This window comes from Conger conger, chromosome 2 (assembly GCF_963514075.1).
Source record: "Conger conger chromosome 2, fConCon1.1, whole genome shotgun sequence".
NCBI lineage: Eukaryota > Metazoa > Chordata > Actinopteri > Anguilliformes > Congridae > Conger > Conger conger.
The window spans coordinates 21,335,349-21,350,425 of NC_083761.1; the positions used below are offsets into that span (position 1 = coordinate 21,335,349).

The window sequence follows — 15,077 nt, forward strand, 5'->3', positions numbered from 1 at the left end:
TTTCACGGGCGAGTTAATAATAATGTTATTTATTTTGCAAAGGTTCAGTCTTATGCATAGGCATATCTATGGTGTTATATACATTGGTGTATCTGCGCAATTCAGACTCAGAGGTTCATTGCGCACATGTAGCACCTACCAAGGAAGCGACTACAGTATTACGACAAACCAATCATAATTCGCGTGTCACAAGCACTGAACGAACAACCCACCCATCAAGCCATGACCGGCGAACAAGCTGAAGCTGCGAAGTCAGGTACCGCCTTCTTTAGATGCCTCGTTTCTGTTTCCTCCCAGATCTGACAGCAGGCTCAGTGGGAGCCGCGGACGTTTGAGTACGGAGTGTGTTACGATCGCCTGGTATAATTTCGCAGCAGAAGACTTTCAGGTGTATTAATGTGCGAATAGTTATTTTGTTGCGGGGGACAATACAAAAGGTACGTGACAGGGCGCTGTTTTATTTATGGAGTTTTATGCGTGGACTGTCGTGCTGTCTCATTCAAAGCTAGCTAGCTAATGTTAGCGAGTAGGTAATCCTAAGGCATCCATCCCTTCCTAGGTCATTCTGCGGGCACGCAATGTGCTGTTTATCTCGTAGTTATATCACGCTCTTGTTTACTTTCTATACATTGATACACACTTTGCCGTATCTCTTACATATTATATGGATTGCTAGCGAATGTACATTTTTGTGGCCTAATACGTGGCTACGAGTAATTGAGGCTAAACTTATGGCAAGGTATTCTGTCTACCTACCGATTAACTGTTAGTTAGCCTGTGATATGTAATGTAGGGTTCTAATTTCATGTCACAGTTCGATGTCATTGGATGTGAGCAGGTAAATTAAATGCCAGTTTCGTTGTGACGTCTGCTTTGCGTGTGATATACCATCCACGTTCGCCAGTGCCCGGCCCGTGTCCATCTGGCATCTCAGCTGCTGATTTAACAGTTTCCTTGCCTTCTGTTGCAGTTTCCCGTTTGTGTGTTGTTTCCTCATTACAACAGTTCACTTGGCTGAACAGCCGTTGAACAACAAGACACTAAAACGAAACTAAAACACCGGCTGTATTATATAGTATAGTTTTTTACTGAGTGTTCATTTTATTATCAGAACTGACAGTTGTATATTAGCAGTGGATCCATACAGCACCACAATCAAAGTTTTTTTTGAGTTCAAGCCCACCTTTCAAAGATCCAGAGTTCTGTAGTCCATATCAGACCTGGGTCAAATCATAATTGTTTTGAATTCAAATGCTTTTCTGTGCTCGATTGGCCGTGCCTGGTGCAACTGAGCCGACCAAGAGGACCAGAAGGGGGAGTTTGCACTTTTTCAGAGCATTTCATAGCAATACACCAGACAAGCTCAGTAAAGTGTAGAAAAAGTATTTGAATCCAAAATATTTGACCAATGTCTAGTTCATATGCTACTTTAGAGTGCTGCCCACAATAGTCCAATAACAAAGAGACTGCTGTGTTTCTCTTGCATTTCTGTTTAATTAAATTGATCAGCTGTTGCCTCTTTGTATTCTTGTATTTTGTAGTAGGAGGTAGGCTAGCTGAGAAAGAGAAAGTTACTGTGGAAGTTTTTCCAATATTACCTTTCAGTATGAGCCTAAATATGAGGTCACATGTTTGAACTGCATTATGGGAACATCCCCACACGCATGCCTGGGAAGACCTGAATACTGCCTCCATGGCAACCTGGCTGTACACCTGTCAGTCACGAGGCTGCCCGCAACAGTAAATTGCACTTTCCGACGCACAAATAAACAACATGCATGTGACCATAGCTGTAGAGGATAGGTCAGCATTTGAACTTGAAGTGATCGAGGTTCAGCTATGTATTCCCTCTGATGACAGACCCATGTCTGAATATAGAAGTGAGTGACCTGCTCCAATGTCTTACTGAGCAGAGGATGGTAACAGCTCTTGCAATCCTACCTTGACCAATACAGTGATGGTGTAACACAGTACTGATGCTTTTATCTTCAAATGTGTTCATGCTGTAAAAGAACATTGAATGTCAATTTCAAGCAAAAAGTCCAGCACAGTATAGCTTCAAGAGTAAAATATCCCTAGAGCCCACATTAGTGTCCTCGAATTGAAGGTTTTGATAGTCATTGAATCCCCTCATGAATAATTCTGAAGTTAATAATGCAAATAATAATGCTGGTGGTTGACCTCTCTTCTCATATAACTGTGGAGAGTCTGATGTTTCTGTATTAATTCATTGGGACTATAAGGTGGAAAGACAAAGCTGGTTAAATTTAGCCTTTCCGTGTGTAGAATGCACTAATCAAACTTGCTGTTGAGGGTTTGAGGTAATGGGATGAAAAACTGGAGGATTTATGATGCAGAGCTAGGCTTAGGCAGGGGAATAATCCCTCATTTTAACATCCCTCTTTTGAATTTGTCTGAAAAGCTCCCTGTCTGTGTGTTTGTCCAAGTGTGTATGTGTGTGTGTGCACTCGTTATCATCAGCATATCTGGTTTATGATCAATCCTTCAAAATGCTACTTCTTCTTTGGAAACCACTGGTTTCCTATGGGGAAATTGTTCAACATCTTTGGAGAGTGGCGTGACTCTTAAAAAGTAGATTGTAAGCAATTATGCATTTCAAAACGAAAGTGGAAAAAATAAAACCCTTGCTTAATGATTAACATTGCAGTTGGAAGGTAAAATAAGAAGAGGAGGAAGATGTCTGGAGAGCTGTCGCTTGGTATAAACATCAAAGAGTCACGATGGGACCAGGGGACCTTCATGGGCCGAGCCAAGCACTTCTTCACAGTGACCGACCCCAGGAACGTCCTCCTGTCCAGTGAAACCCTGGAGGACGCACGGGTCACCATTGAAAATTACAGGTACAGGTGGGATGGAGGGTGGTGATTGGTTCCGGAAGGACTCTCTCTTTTTTTTTTTTTCTTGGGAACTGTATTTATTTCTAAATGGTGTAGGTGGGCAACATTTCAACTTCTCTTTCTAGAACAATGAATGTGTGTGTAGTATGTGATGAACACAGTAGACATGTTCTAGAAATATCCATAGTTGTTATTTATTAGGTTTGCAGGTAACTGCTTTGAACCAATTAACTCTCCTCACTTGGTTTCTTTGGTCTGAATTGATTGTTGATATTAAGGCAAAAACAAAAACCAACACACTCTGTGGCTCTCAAGGAGCAGGAGTGAGGACCGCTGGTCTAGATGCTGACCTGGACATAGACATTATTTTCATATCCATTAAGTATATATTTTTCCTTTCACCTCTGGCCTAGTTGAATAGATTTCGAACAGAAGTCGGTATTCTAGCGAGTGGTCACTGTTCATGAAGTGTTTATCTTTGTGCATGGTCTTTAAGGTTGGAGTAGTCCCATTAACTGCCTGGCTGCTCTATATATAATGTCATTAGGCTGGGAATAGTGAAGCCCGGACTGACAGAGGACCAACTTTGGAGGGCCAAGTACATTTATGACTCCGCCTTCCACCCAGACACGGGTGAGAAGATGCTCCTGATTGGTCGAATGTCTGCACAGGTGCCCATGAACATGACCATAACGGGCTGCATGCTGACTTTTTACAGGTAAGGTCCAAAAAAGGATTTTTTAAATGTTTACGGTATGGTTATTTGAAAGTAAACAAATGCACAAACATGGTGCAATATAATTAACTGCTTCTCCTCTTATATGCCCTTGCATCACAAAACTGTTCTGTCACTCTCCTCCTCTTTCTCTAGAACAACCCCAGCTGTAGTCTTCTGGCAGTGGGTGAACCAGTCCTTTAACGCCGTGGTGAACTACACCAACCGCAGTGGAGACGCCCCCATCACCGTCAAGTAGGAGGCTAACGATTTCTAGCAGCCCCTGAAATGTCCCCACAATGATAGAGAGGTTCCTCCTAAGTGTGTCTGCTGAGGCCATGACCTGCAGTGCTCAGGTTCCAGTTTCGGTATTCCCGGCCTGTCCAGTGTTAATCCCTTGACCGCATACCTTGGATATGCAACTGAGGTCAATTTGTGTCTTGTGTAGAAGATGACATTTACATGTGTGTTTTGCATCCAGTTTGTAAACTGTGGGAAAGGACAGGCATGAGAAGGTGCTAAAATGATAAGATGTACATTACCAGAGATGAATGCGAAATGGGATTATTGCAGCACATGTTAACATTTTCTGAAAAAGGCCTACTGCTGGGTTAAAATGTAGGAATCTGAACTGTACGCTTTTTAAGCTTTGATCTCGCCATATTTACTTCATTCTCATTGATTGATTTTATTCATCTGCCTACTATTAAGATTATGGTATCAAGATTACTATCAATCTAGTGTTATGATTATTGATAAAGGTATTAAAATTTGACGTGATGCTTCAAAATTTGCATGAAATAGAGCAATGTATTGGTCGTCGTTTTGCAGGGGTACATTTCATTACATTTCACCAGGTGCAGTTGGTGCAGGCAGATGGCAGGCTTTGACCTGAGTGATCATTATTTGATACTTGCTGACAGGGCGTGTCACTAAACGGAAAACCAGAGCTAGCTAGTCCATCCCTCTTGTGTCCAAGTTTGACCCCAGTAAACATTCCTTTCTGAGATACACCTGAAGTCTCATTTGCCCTTTGGTGAGATAGGAGGCCTGACTGAAAGCTGTGTGTGTGTGTGGGGGTGTGTGTGTGTGTGTGAGAGAGATGACACTTGCCTGAAAGTAGGTCAGCCATGTTTCTGTGTTTGGTTTGTGTGATTGTGTGTATCATGCATTTATGTGTGTGTTTTTGTATAATGACAGTCTAGCAGTAATGCTTTCAAGTTTGTGTATACGACAGGGTGATGTCAGGTCATTTGGGACACTTATTAATCCTGGTAGTGAAGGCAGACTCAGAACCTGCCGTCACAAAGAAGTGTCTCCTGAATTAACCTGAATTCACTCTAACTAAGAAAATGATAGGCAGACAAAAAAGGGCACATTACTCACCTGCTGTGACAATGGATTATTTTTAGAATATGCTATCTATCACAATAGGTCCTTCGATGTTTAGGAGTGGCTTTTCTTTGTGTCCCACTTAGGATGATCAAACAGTGTCTGAAGGCCCCAAAGTTCTGGAATTCATCATCAATTCATCTTTACTTTATGCGTTAATTCATTGTTATATATTTTTCTGGAAACAATTTAAATGGCAGTATGAGAACCTGTAAATTATTATTATTATTATTATTATTATTATGATAACATGTTTGTTTGTGTGTATATGTATAATATATGACAGTAAAGCAGTAATGTTTCCTTGTGTTTGTTGCAGTCAGCTGGGTGCTGCCTATGTCAGTGCTACCACTGGAGCTGTGGTCACAGCCCTGAGTTTGAAGTCTCTCACCAAGGTACCAGCATATAATAAGTTACACATAGCATAGTTACATGCAACATCGTCACATTATTGTTGTAATGTTCTCAAGTAGTCATGAGGTGGAGGGAGTGTGCACCTAACATGTAGCTTTCACTCGGCAACACTGGCATGTAGTTTATCCGTTGGGTTTCAGCTCTTTTTAATGCTACATTGCCTTTTTAGTCATAACACAAACACAACGCGCAGCAACATACCCCAGCATTGCTGGAAGTCGCATGCTAGGCTGTGCTGTGTTTACATTCAACAAGGCTTTTGTACTGTTGCTTCTTCAGCTACGCTGTACATGAATGCCCTCTAATGTTTGTATTTGGTCTTATAGTGGTGTTACATTGTGCCTATTCTGCTAAATAAACAAAGTATTGAGATACTGTGAGTGGCATTGTGGTTTGCCTTTTAGGCTCCAACAGAGCTCAAATACTTGGCAACTCTGCTTGCTTTTCTGAGGTATATTGGCCTAGATGCTCATTTGATTCCACCTTTGTCCTTAAATTTAACTTGGAAATAAATGAAAATTGTTCAATTTTATTTAGTAGAAACCACATTGTATTATTTAATATTAATATTATTTTATATAGTGGCGGCACGGATGGTGCAGTGGGTAGCACTGCCGCCTCACAGCAAGGAGGTCCTGGGTTTGAATCCCCGTCGGCCGGGGCCTCTCTGTGCGGAGTTTGCATGTTCTCCCCGTGTCTGCGTGGGTTTCCTCCGGGTACTCCGGTTTCCTCCCACAGTCCAAAGACATGCAGGTTAGGCTGATTGGAGAGTCTAAATTGCCCATAGGTATGAGTGTGTGAGTGAATGGTGTGTGTGCCCTGCGATGGACTGGCGACCTGTCCAGGGTGTATTCCTGCCTTTCGCCCAATGTATGCTGGGATAGGCTCCAGCCCCCCCTGCGACCCTGTTCAGGATAAGCGGGTTAAGATAATGGATGGATGGATGGATTATTTTATATACTTAACAGGTTAGGTGAGAGTGAAATAATGAATTTAATTTTATTGGCAATGAAAGTTTAGGACAAATACTTATTGAATCCAGGCCACAATATGAAGATGTGTCATAGTATAGATTGATATTTATTCTTGTAACTGTGTGTCTATTTCTGCTGTAACGTATCCAGCACCTGCCTGGCATCATCGCTCGATTCGTCCCCTTTGCTGCTGTGGCAGCAGCCAACTGTATCAACATCCCCTTCATGAGGCAGAGGTGAGAGATATATATGTAAATATGTATGTAAATATATTGAGTTATTCTTTGTTTTCAAGGGACAATAAGTGCTAACAATCTTTGTCTTCTACTGTGTTGTTTGAAGAGCTCATGTCATAGCAATTTATAAGAGAAAAACAAGACAAAAAAGTAAATGGGGTAGAACTCAAATTCACAATATGTGATCAATCGTTGAATATATTGTCTATTTGTTCAGTTGTGCATTGAACCGTATTACATGCAATATGTTGAAATTTAATCTGGATATCTTGAAAATACAATGATAAATCTATTATGTAGAAACTGCAGACACTAGGTATCCGTTTACAATCACTCCCTACTCCCCAGCTAGACCACTCCGGTCTGCCAGCTCTGGTCGCCTTATGGTTCCCTCTCTACATGCACCTGGCGGTCAAGCTGCACGTTCACGCATGTTTTCCGTTCTGGTTCCTCAGTGGTGGAATGACTTGCCAGCAGAATCCCTCCCCCTATTTCGACGCAGACAAAAAACACACCTTTTCAAAATCTACCTTAGTCCTCCCTCCTGATTTCCCCCGCCCCCCTTTCTGATATCCCTATTTCCCTTGTCTAACCACCCCCCCCCCCCCCCCCCCCCCAAAAAAAAATAAAAATAAGTGCACTTATGACACTATATGTTTAGAACAGCTTTTCATGTGTATTTTCCTAGTTATGGATGTGATGCTTTGACTTGTGGAAGAACCTATGCACTTGTAAATCGCTTTGGATTAAAAGCGTCTGCCAAATGACTAAAATGTAAATGTAAAATGTACAATAGGTTCACCTATTGAACTTCTTCTGTGGTAGGAGTTTACAGCTTGAGTCTATTGGAGCACAGGCAGTTCTGGCCCAGTTGCAAGGCTGTGTGGGAGATTAGATTGGTCAATTTATTTTACTCTCCTCCTCCGCCAGGGAGCTCAAGTATGGAATACCCGTGACCGATGAGAATGGAAACCGGCTTGGCGACTCCACCAGTGCTGCAAAGCAAGCGATTGTCCAGGTGGTGGTGTCACGGATCGGCATGGCAGTGCCGGCCATGGGTGAGAGACCGTTACATTTTATTCCAGGACTATTTAATACAGGGTGTGGGTGTCAATTGTTTCTTCACTAGTTCACTCCTTCGTGCTATAATCCCCTTAAAATAGCAATTGAAAAAAAGCTCTGCCAAGGACATTACAAACATGAGCAGGAAACGACTCAAGTCAGCAAACACACATTACTGGATTTAGTAAGCGTATACTATACCGAGTTGTAATGAACAACAATATTTTGCTAAGAAGGAATGCAACATAATAGAAATCTGCTGTCTGCGCAAACAGGCATGCTCCACTTTGCTGCTAATGTCTTCTGCAGGAACTTTTTCTTCCATTTTGTTTAATTTATGAAGTATTGTGTTGCAGTGAGCACATGCTCAGGAACCTCAATAATGACCTAAAATGGCTCCCTCTCCCCACCCATTAAACTCAGGCTTTAATGAACTTGGCAGGGTAACGCTGTGTCTCCCAGGAATTAATTACTGCAAGCCATGTTCTGTATACTGCTCTTCGTGTAGCTTTATAAGCTGGTATCAGGTTTACATATCTGTCAATCTTCACGCCTCGGTGACCAGACAAGTATTGTAACTGGAACTTTTCTAGTCCAGCCAATAGTGAGAGGAATAATCGGGGGAGGTGGCCACACTAAGAATGTCTGGTCTGGTGGTGTTATTATTAGATGTGTGTCACCAGTGTGGGATGTCAACAGAACACTCCCCCTGTTTAGAGACAACATTTTAATGCGGATGAATTCTGTTCTCTTTCACTTCAGCTATTCCTCCTGTCATCATGAATGCTCTGGAAAAGAAAGCTTTCATGAAGGTGAGCTGTGGTCAGTGAACATCGCCTCCTGACCTGTCTGCAGTAGGAATGGACCAATAACTCATCATTTTGCTTAGTAATGAGAAATGGCTCCTTGTTTATTAAATATATTGCATGGATATACGCATTATGTATGATATAGAAGTTCTGATGATTATTACATTGTGCTCACATGGTGCCAAACAATCATTCAGACAAATATTTCCTGATTGTATACCATATTAATGCACTCATAATGACATGACACTTGTCTTCAAGAGAAACATAACATTGTACCAGCTGTTGCTTGAGGTGATCTTGTACTGGGTGCAAATAATGTATTTCTACTTGCGGTAACAGAAACCAAGCAGGGGTGAAAGGTCAGGGTTGAAAGTCAGCTTTGATGGTGTCTCATTTTGTTTCAGCGGTTTCCTGTACTCAACGCACCTGTCCAGGTGGCACTGGTGGGATTCTGGTGAGTGTAGTTCACACCAAACACTCATATGATCCCCCGTGAAATTACTACAGTACGAGGAGTGAAAGGCTGTTTTGGACCTCACAGTCTACACTTTACACACTTGACAGTGTTCAATGTACAGTAGTAGAACCTCTGTGATACGAGGCTTTTTCAGACTTCTAATTTTCTGCAAGTGATATAAGAATACACCATTTTTAAAAGTTTCTACTTTCACTAAAGTAGCCCTATGTTCCAAGTAAGCTACTTATTTGGCAGCTGAAAGCCTTAGTATCATAAACAATAATCAGACCCGTACTGTGTATAGTCAATGTAGAACAAACTACTGGTCTGATTATTGTTTATGAACTAACTCATCTTCGGCCCCTGAGAACCGTTTAATTTTGTCTTCTTTATGTGAAACTTTCTTGACCTTCCTGCCTTGTATTCCTTAGCCAATAGTAGTTTCACATAGGCGTCGTCTAATGTTGATAGCATTTAGTTTTTTTTATCAGTGGAAAGTACAGCTTGCTCATTTTGATAAGACGCAGTTGTATTTTCTCTTCCAGTTTCATATCATGTTTATTTGACTGACAAATTTGTAACTGGTATCTTCTGGTCCTGAGGTTCTACTGTTTTTTTCCTCTATTAATTCTGTGTGTAGTTTGTCTTTGATTGTTGGGAATATAACTTAATGTTGTGTGTAGTGTTTACAGTTATACACAGTCTCTCTTAGTGTATATCAGTGCACAGTCGCCATCTCGCATTGTGTTCTACATACAGTCTGCCACTTAGCATCATCGGTAACAAGTCTCTGCTAGTGTGTTCAGTTCATAGTCCACTTGTGTGTTCAGTAAATGGTACGTCTCATTGTGTTCACCGTCTCATTTGTCCTATCTGCTCTTCTCCCTCAGCCTGGTGTTTGCCACCCCTCTGTGCTGCGCCCTGTTCCCGCAGAAGAGGTAAGGGTTAACCTGCACTGGTATTATCTGGTTTGGGCTGCTCTCAACCTTTACATTATCCAATCATGTGGCTTTCCTCTTTTACCCTCCCCCTCCCCCACCCCTCTCCCCACAGCTCCATGAAGGTCAGCAGTCTGGAGCCAGAACTGCAGGAGAGTATCCGGAAGAGCAGCCCTCACACCACCAAGGTGTTCTTCAACAAGGGCCTCTAGGGGTGTGGACTGGGTGGAGCCGGGGAAGGGGTCGGGTGGGGGTGTCGTGTGATTTAAGCCTGATTTATCCTCGTCGTACCACCCTTGAGACAATTGTCGCATGACGGAAATGAATGCATCGCACAACGTTTCTAGTTTATACTTTGACGACGGCTCTGTTGTCTCAATGGCTACAAGATTCCAAACCGCTGATATTTACATTTTTGAAAACACGGCAGAGCCTATCCAGGACAATGAATTTCAGTTTCCATCTTGCTATCCAATCAACGCTGTGCGACGATGTATGACAGTTCTGCCTCATAACAAAATTCTGCAGGTGCGCGACCCTGAGGAAAAAGTGCCAGTTTTCTGTTGGAAATGCGACGTTTGCCTTATGACACTTGTCGCAAGGGTCATACGACGAGTATAAATCAGGCTTTATATGCTGCCTAATCCCCCAAGGGATTGTACGGGCACTAGACCAGGGAGCTGGGGGGCGGGGGATTCATGGCTGAGGTGAACCTAAGTGACCTAAGCCTCTCCCTGACCAAGCACAACCATGTTGGTTTATTGGGCACAATTGTAAAGGACAGATACCTATGTGTTTATTAACTCAGGCCTGGATTTAGACAACAATGGTCCTTAACTTGGATTAACAATGAAATGTGTTCAGATTTTTCTTCAGAAACTCAGTCTGCTGAGTGAGTTTTAGTAGTTTCTGAACTCGCCAAGCTGTGTCTGAAGAAAAATAATAACTTGTTTGACTCAATTTAGGCTTCTGTTTGTCCCCTTCCCAAAGCCAGTTCTTATTCCAAGGTTGTGGACTCCCAGTCACCTTTGGCTAATGACATAGCTGAGGCTTGAACCTGCGATGTTGTGGTTGTTGGGGCCAGCTTGCTTTTGTGGCAAGTACCTTTACTGACTGAACCACGTGGGGAAGACTTGGAAAGGATTGGAAAAACCAAACACTATCAGGGTTTTATACTCTCATGGAACAATCTTGGGTGTAACAAGAAAAGAAAAGATGTGTCACACTACCTGTAAAGTCACAGATGTTTTGATTCATTGTGGGTGAAGCACTCCAATAGGACTGAAGGAATAATATATGACTGAAATAGGACTCACATAATTCTCATGTAATTCATATCATTGTGATATTGGCAGGCTATGCACAAGTTATTAGGGCAGTGGTTCTCAACCCTGGTGCAGAAGTACCACCGTGTATGCTAATTATATTTACAATCTTACGATTAACTAAGGTTACTGAAATGCGTGTTACATAATTTTACATTTTGCACAAATGGTTCAGTATGAAGGACCAGATGTTGTTTGACATTAACTGTCTCTATGTAAAAACAATGATACTTCAGGTTTAAATAAAAACAGCATGCACATGGACACTGCAGGGCCAGGATTGAGAACCCCCTTCTCAATGCATACCTGGGTCATGGGTTTCTCTTTCTTCATTCTGAGGAAAGTGGAATGTTTATTCCATTCTTGTTTGCTTTGGTGCATCCTTGCCAATGATTGAATGTGCATATATTTTATTTTTTCTCACTCATACATTTCCCATGCCTTAATCACTGATGATTACGTGTGGTCTCTGACACTTTCGCACATCTTGGAAGGAACCTTGTTATGTTCTTGAATTTCTTGAGTTTCTCAATATGAAAAATGCAGTATGTCTCTGTGCTTTGGGGGAATTGCGGTAACCTTACTCTGTTAGTCACTGGGCTGGCTGCCCAGCCTCATTCCTGTGTTTCCTGGTATCAGATCATGTGGTAGTGGGCAAAACACAGGTCATTTGCTTAGTCGGACGACTTCTAAAAATATTCTAAGCTTGGTTTTGTCATTCCAGCCACATTAAACCATGTGCTAGTTGTGATAGTAGTGAGAAAGCAAACATAATATTTCTAAATCCCAGCAGAGAAAAAGAGACGAAGATTAGTGGATCATGTTGGGCTAAACTCAGAGTACAAGTTACAACAGAAAAAGAATAGAACAAAAACGAATACCATCACCTATGCTACGGTCTACCCCACCTCCATCTCCCCTTATGCCAAATATATGCATATGGAGCTTTTATGTTCAAAATTTGGTGTTTGTAGTTATAAAGTATTGTAAGTTGACCTCTGGTTCTGTATCACAGTGATGTTTTTCAGTGTAGTAGAGCAGTGTAATTGAGCATTCCATGCTAACGTTTCGAACCGTAGGGTAAACAAAGTCAAAGAGAAGGTATATTACTTCCTGTGACCACCAGGTGGGAGTATTCACAGGTTTTCACCAAACTCAGTCCTGGAGGGACCCCTATGTGTGTTTTGTTACAGCCAATGGCTCACCAGTTACCTTGACTGTAATCAGATTCTATCTTAACTGTGCATATTTGTTGATTTAGTTCCAGTGCCCAATGTCCATGCTTTCAGCAGTTTGGATCTCACTCCTTTTGCCTGTCAGACAATCAATTAAACATTATATTTTTCAAGGAATCATGATGCACATTTAAGAAAATAAAAACTTTAATCTGATTGAATGATTTCTAGAGAGTACAGGCTTCAACAGACAGAAACTGTCCAATGAATTGTGAGCAGTTTGTTGCAATACATGAATCACAATTGTGGATTGAACGAAAACCGGCTTACATAGGGGTCTCTGAGGACCGAGATTGAGAACCTCCCCTCTAGGCCTGTGCAATGAGAAGTAGGAAACAGCCATGCGACGTTCTGAATGTGACGCTGGATGTGAATAGGCAAGGATTTCAATATTAATCCCAGGGGAAATATGCGGTTGGAACTACCAAGCATACACCAAGTCTGTAGCCCTTACAAGGCAGTTAATAATAATATTTTTTATTTATTTATCCAAAGCAACTTGCAGTTTACTAAGCAAGGGACAATCCACCCTGGAGCAATGTGGGGTTAAGGGCCCAGTCATGTACGTTAGCCACTTGGCTACATGCCTGAGTTGTGAACCAGGTGGACTACCTGTTCTTTAAATGTCTCATTGCCAGGAATCAAGTGGTGTAGCTAGTGGGCTACTGTAGGATAAACACAAATGCACACTATGAACTGGCCTTGGTGCATTGTTTTATTTTCAGAATGTATCCGATAAATACTTGGTATCCCCAACCAAACACTTTCCCAAATCCTCAATTTTATCTCCAGCTTCCTTCAAAGCTTTTCCCCAAAACTGCCACCTCTTTAAATGATTGAATACGTTCAAAGATATCACTGCACTGCTTAATGTGTGGGTTACATGTGGCATATTCCACAGGCAATTGAATGCACACACACGCACATATACAGACTGAATGTTAGAAAATGGTGTTCAGTTGAATCATTGTGTTGGTTCTTACCATTAACAGTCATTTTTGTTTTGTATTTTAAGTGGAAGGTTAGTTACAGCTCTTTAAAATTTAAGAATCAAATAAAATTGAAGTGTATACAGTTTTTAATTGTATTTCTTCATATCCCACTTCCAAGTTCAATCCTCCATTGTCTGCTTCACCACTGAGACCTTTGCCACAGGACATTCCAGTCTAATATGTCTGAGTTGAGTACAAAAAGTGCATTCATGCTGTGGAAAGTTACTGTTGGCGATGCACAGCAAGGCACAGAAGCTGGTCTAAATGTGAAGAATTTAGATGCCATATGCTGTATGAATCACCACAGCCTAACAAACAGAGACTGACTGAAGAAATCTAGGCAGATCAGTCTTAGTCCATTTTAGCATAGCGTGTGTTTTTATGACTTTAAAGGCATACTATTTCATATTTGACCATGAATATATTATGAAACAAACATGCTCAGTTATTAAACTGGCAACCTGTGTCTGTGTTCACTTTTGCCCAATACCTTGCTTGTCCACTTGTATTTGTTTTTCTAAAAAAGGCTGCTTCTGGGCCTTTTTTATTTCTGTGCTGCATCTGAAAAGCATGCGTCCAATGTATTGAACTCATACACTCTATGATCCAATCGGAGCAGGAACAGGGCCAGAGGAGACATGTATGGATTGGCTACAACAGTGGTGAGATGGGTTTGCGAGAGATTAGCCTTAACCAATTGGCTGTTCAGCATTTGGTAACATTATTTACATTACAGTAACATTGGTTAGCTATAGATGTCAGTTAAATTGTTCGCTTGTAAATTGTGTGGAAAGCGACCACTAAATCATGTTTTACAAATCATTAGACCGTGGTTTTCTTGGGTCATCACTGCACACTGTAGTATGCAACAGAGCTAAAGCTAACCACAGCTAGCCAGAACATAAGCCAGAATGATCTTGGTGGTGTAGATGTTTTTATGTGAGAAGTATGCAATTTTCTAAACTTTATTTAGTTTGAAAAAGTAAACTGGTTAAATCTACCAGTTTATCTCAAGTGTATAACTTTGAGATAAAAATGTTTTGGGGTTAGGGTTATTTCTACAATGGGTAGTGTTAAAAGTGTACAAGAACTATATCAGTTACTCTGGTTTTGCTAAACAACTGGTCACATATGACAAGTGTTGAATCTACCTCAGTTGCCAGTGGGCTTTACAAAGGGAGGAAGAAAGCAGTTACAGTACAGCCCTCCCTTTGGAACACTTAGTGAATGTTATGGCCTTATATTTCTATCAAAACTATTAAGAAACAGGCTACATCCACCTTTGTGTCCTGAGCAATTCACTGTCCAACATTGGCTCTCCTCCAGATTGCACAGTAGTGAGTTTATTTTGGATGAATTTAGCAATGCTTGTTTAATATTTCAGTAGTGTTGCACTGTCATTTTGCCCCAGGACAGTGTCTGGTCAGCACTGAATTCATTTCAAGCCTGTCTGTTTGGTTTTCTTTTTACATTCACTTTTGTTTTTACACATCTCAAATTCAGTGATCACCCACATATAAGCCATGCCTCATTTGTCAACAACTAAATGGGACAGACGTGTGTGTTGAAAATACAAAAGGAAATATGAAATTCACTTGCTTCATCCCAAAATAATGGTTGCATGTACGGTATTAGATATCCAGTTAAGATTGATGCCCTATTGATCA

General features: G+C 41.4%; 1 protein-coding gene across 1 annotated transcript; it reads left to right on the top strand.

Annotated features, from left to right (window-relative positions):
* The first annotated feature begins 268 nt into the window (after positions 1-268).
* sfxn3 (sideroflexin 3) lies at positions 269-13,495 on the top strand. The gene is made up of 11 exons (XM_061226169.1): positions 269-437; positions 2,669-2,861; positions 3,406-3,576; positions 3,730-3,828; positions 5,285-5,360; positions 6,504-6,589; positions 7,520-7,647; positions 8,414-8,463; positions 8,868-8,917; positions 9,811-9,858; positions 9,974-13,495. The coding sequence occupies exons 2-11, from the start codon at positions 2,698-2,700 to the stop codon at positions 10,068-10,070; spliced, it is 969 nt and encodes a 322-aa protein (XP_061082153.1). The 5' UTR covers positions 269-437; positions 2,669-2,697; the 3' UTR covers positions 10,071-13,495.
* Positions 13,496-15,077: the final 1,582 nt, after the last annotated feature.

What these genes read in the sequence shown, in the direction of transcription:
- sfxn3 (XM_061226169.1), top strand. Translation starts at nt 2,698, where the DNA reads ATGTCTGGAGAGCTGTCGCTTGGTATAAACATCAAAGAGTCACGATGG. An exon ending in GTGGCACTGGTGGGATTCTG is followed by an intron (nt 8,918 to 9,810) that starts GTGAGTGTAGTT and finishes CTTCTCCCTCAG; the next exon opens with CCTGGTGTTTGCCACCCCTC. An exon ending in GCCCTGTTCCCGCAGAAGAG is followed by an intron (nt 9,859 to 9,973) that starts GTAAGGGTTAAC and finishes CTCTCCCCACAG; the next exon opens with CTCCATGAAGGTCAGCAGTC.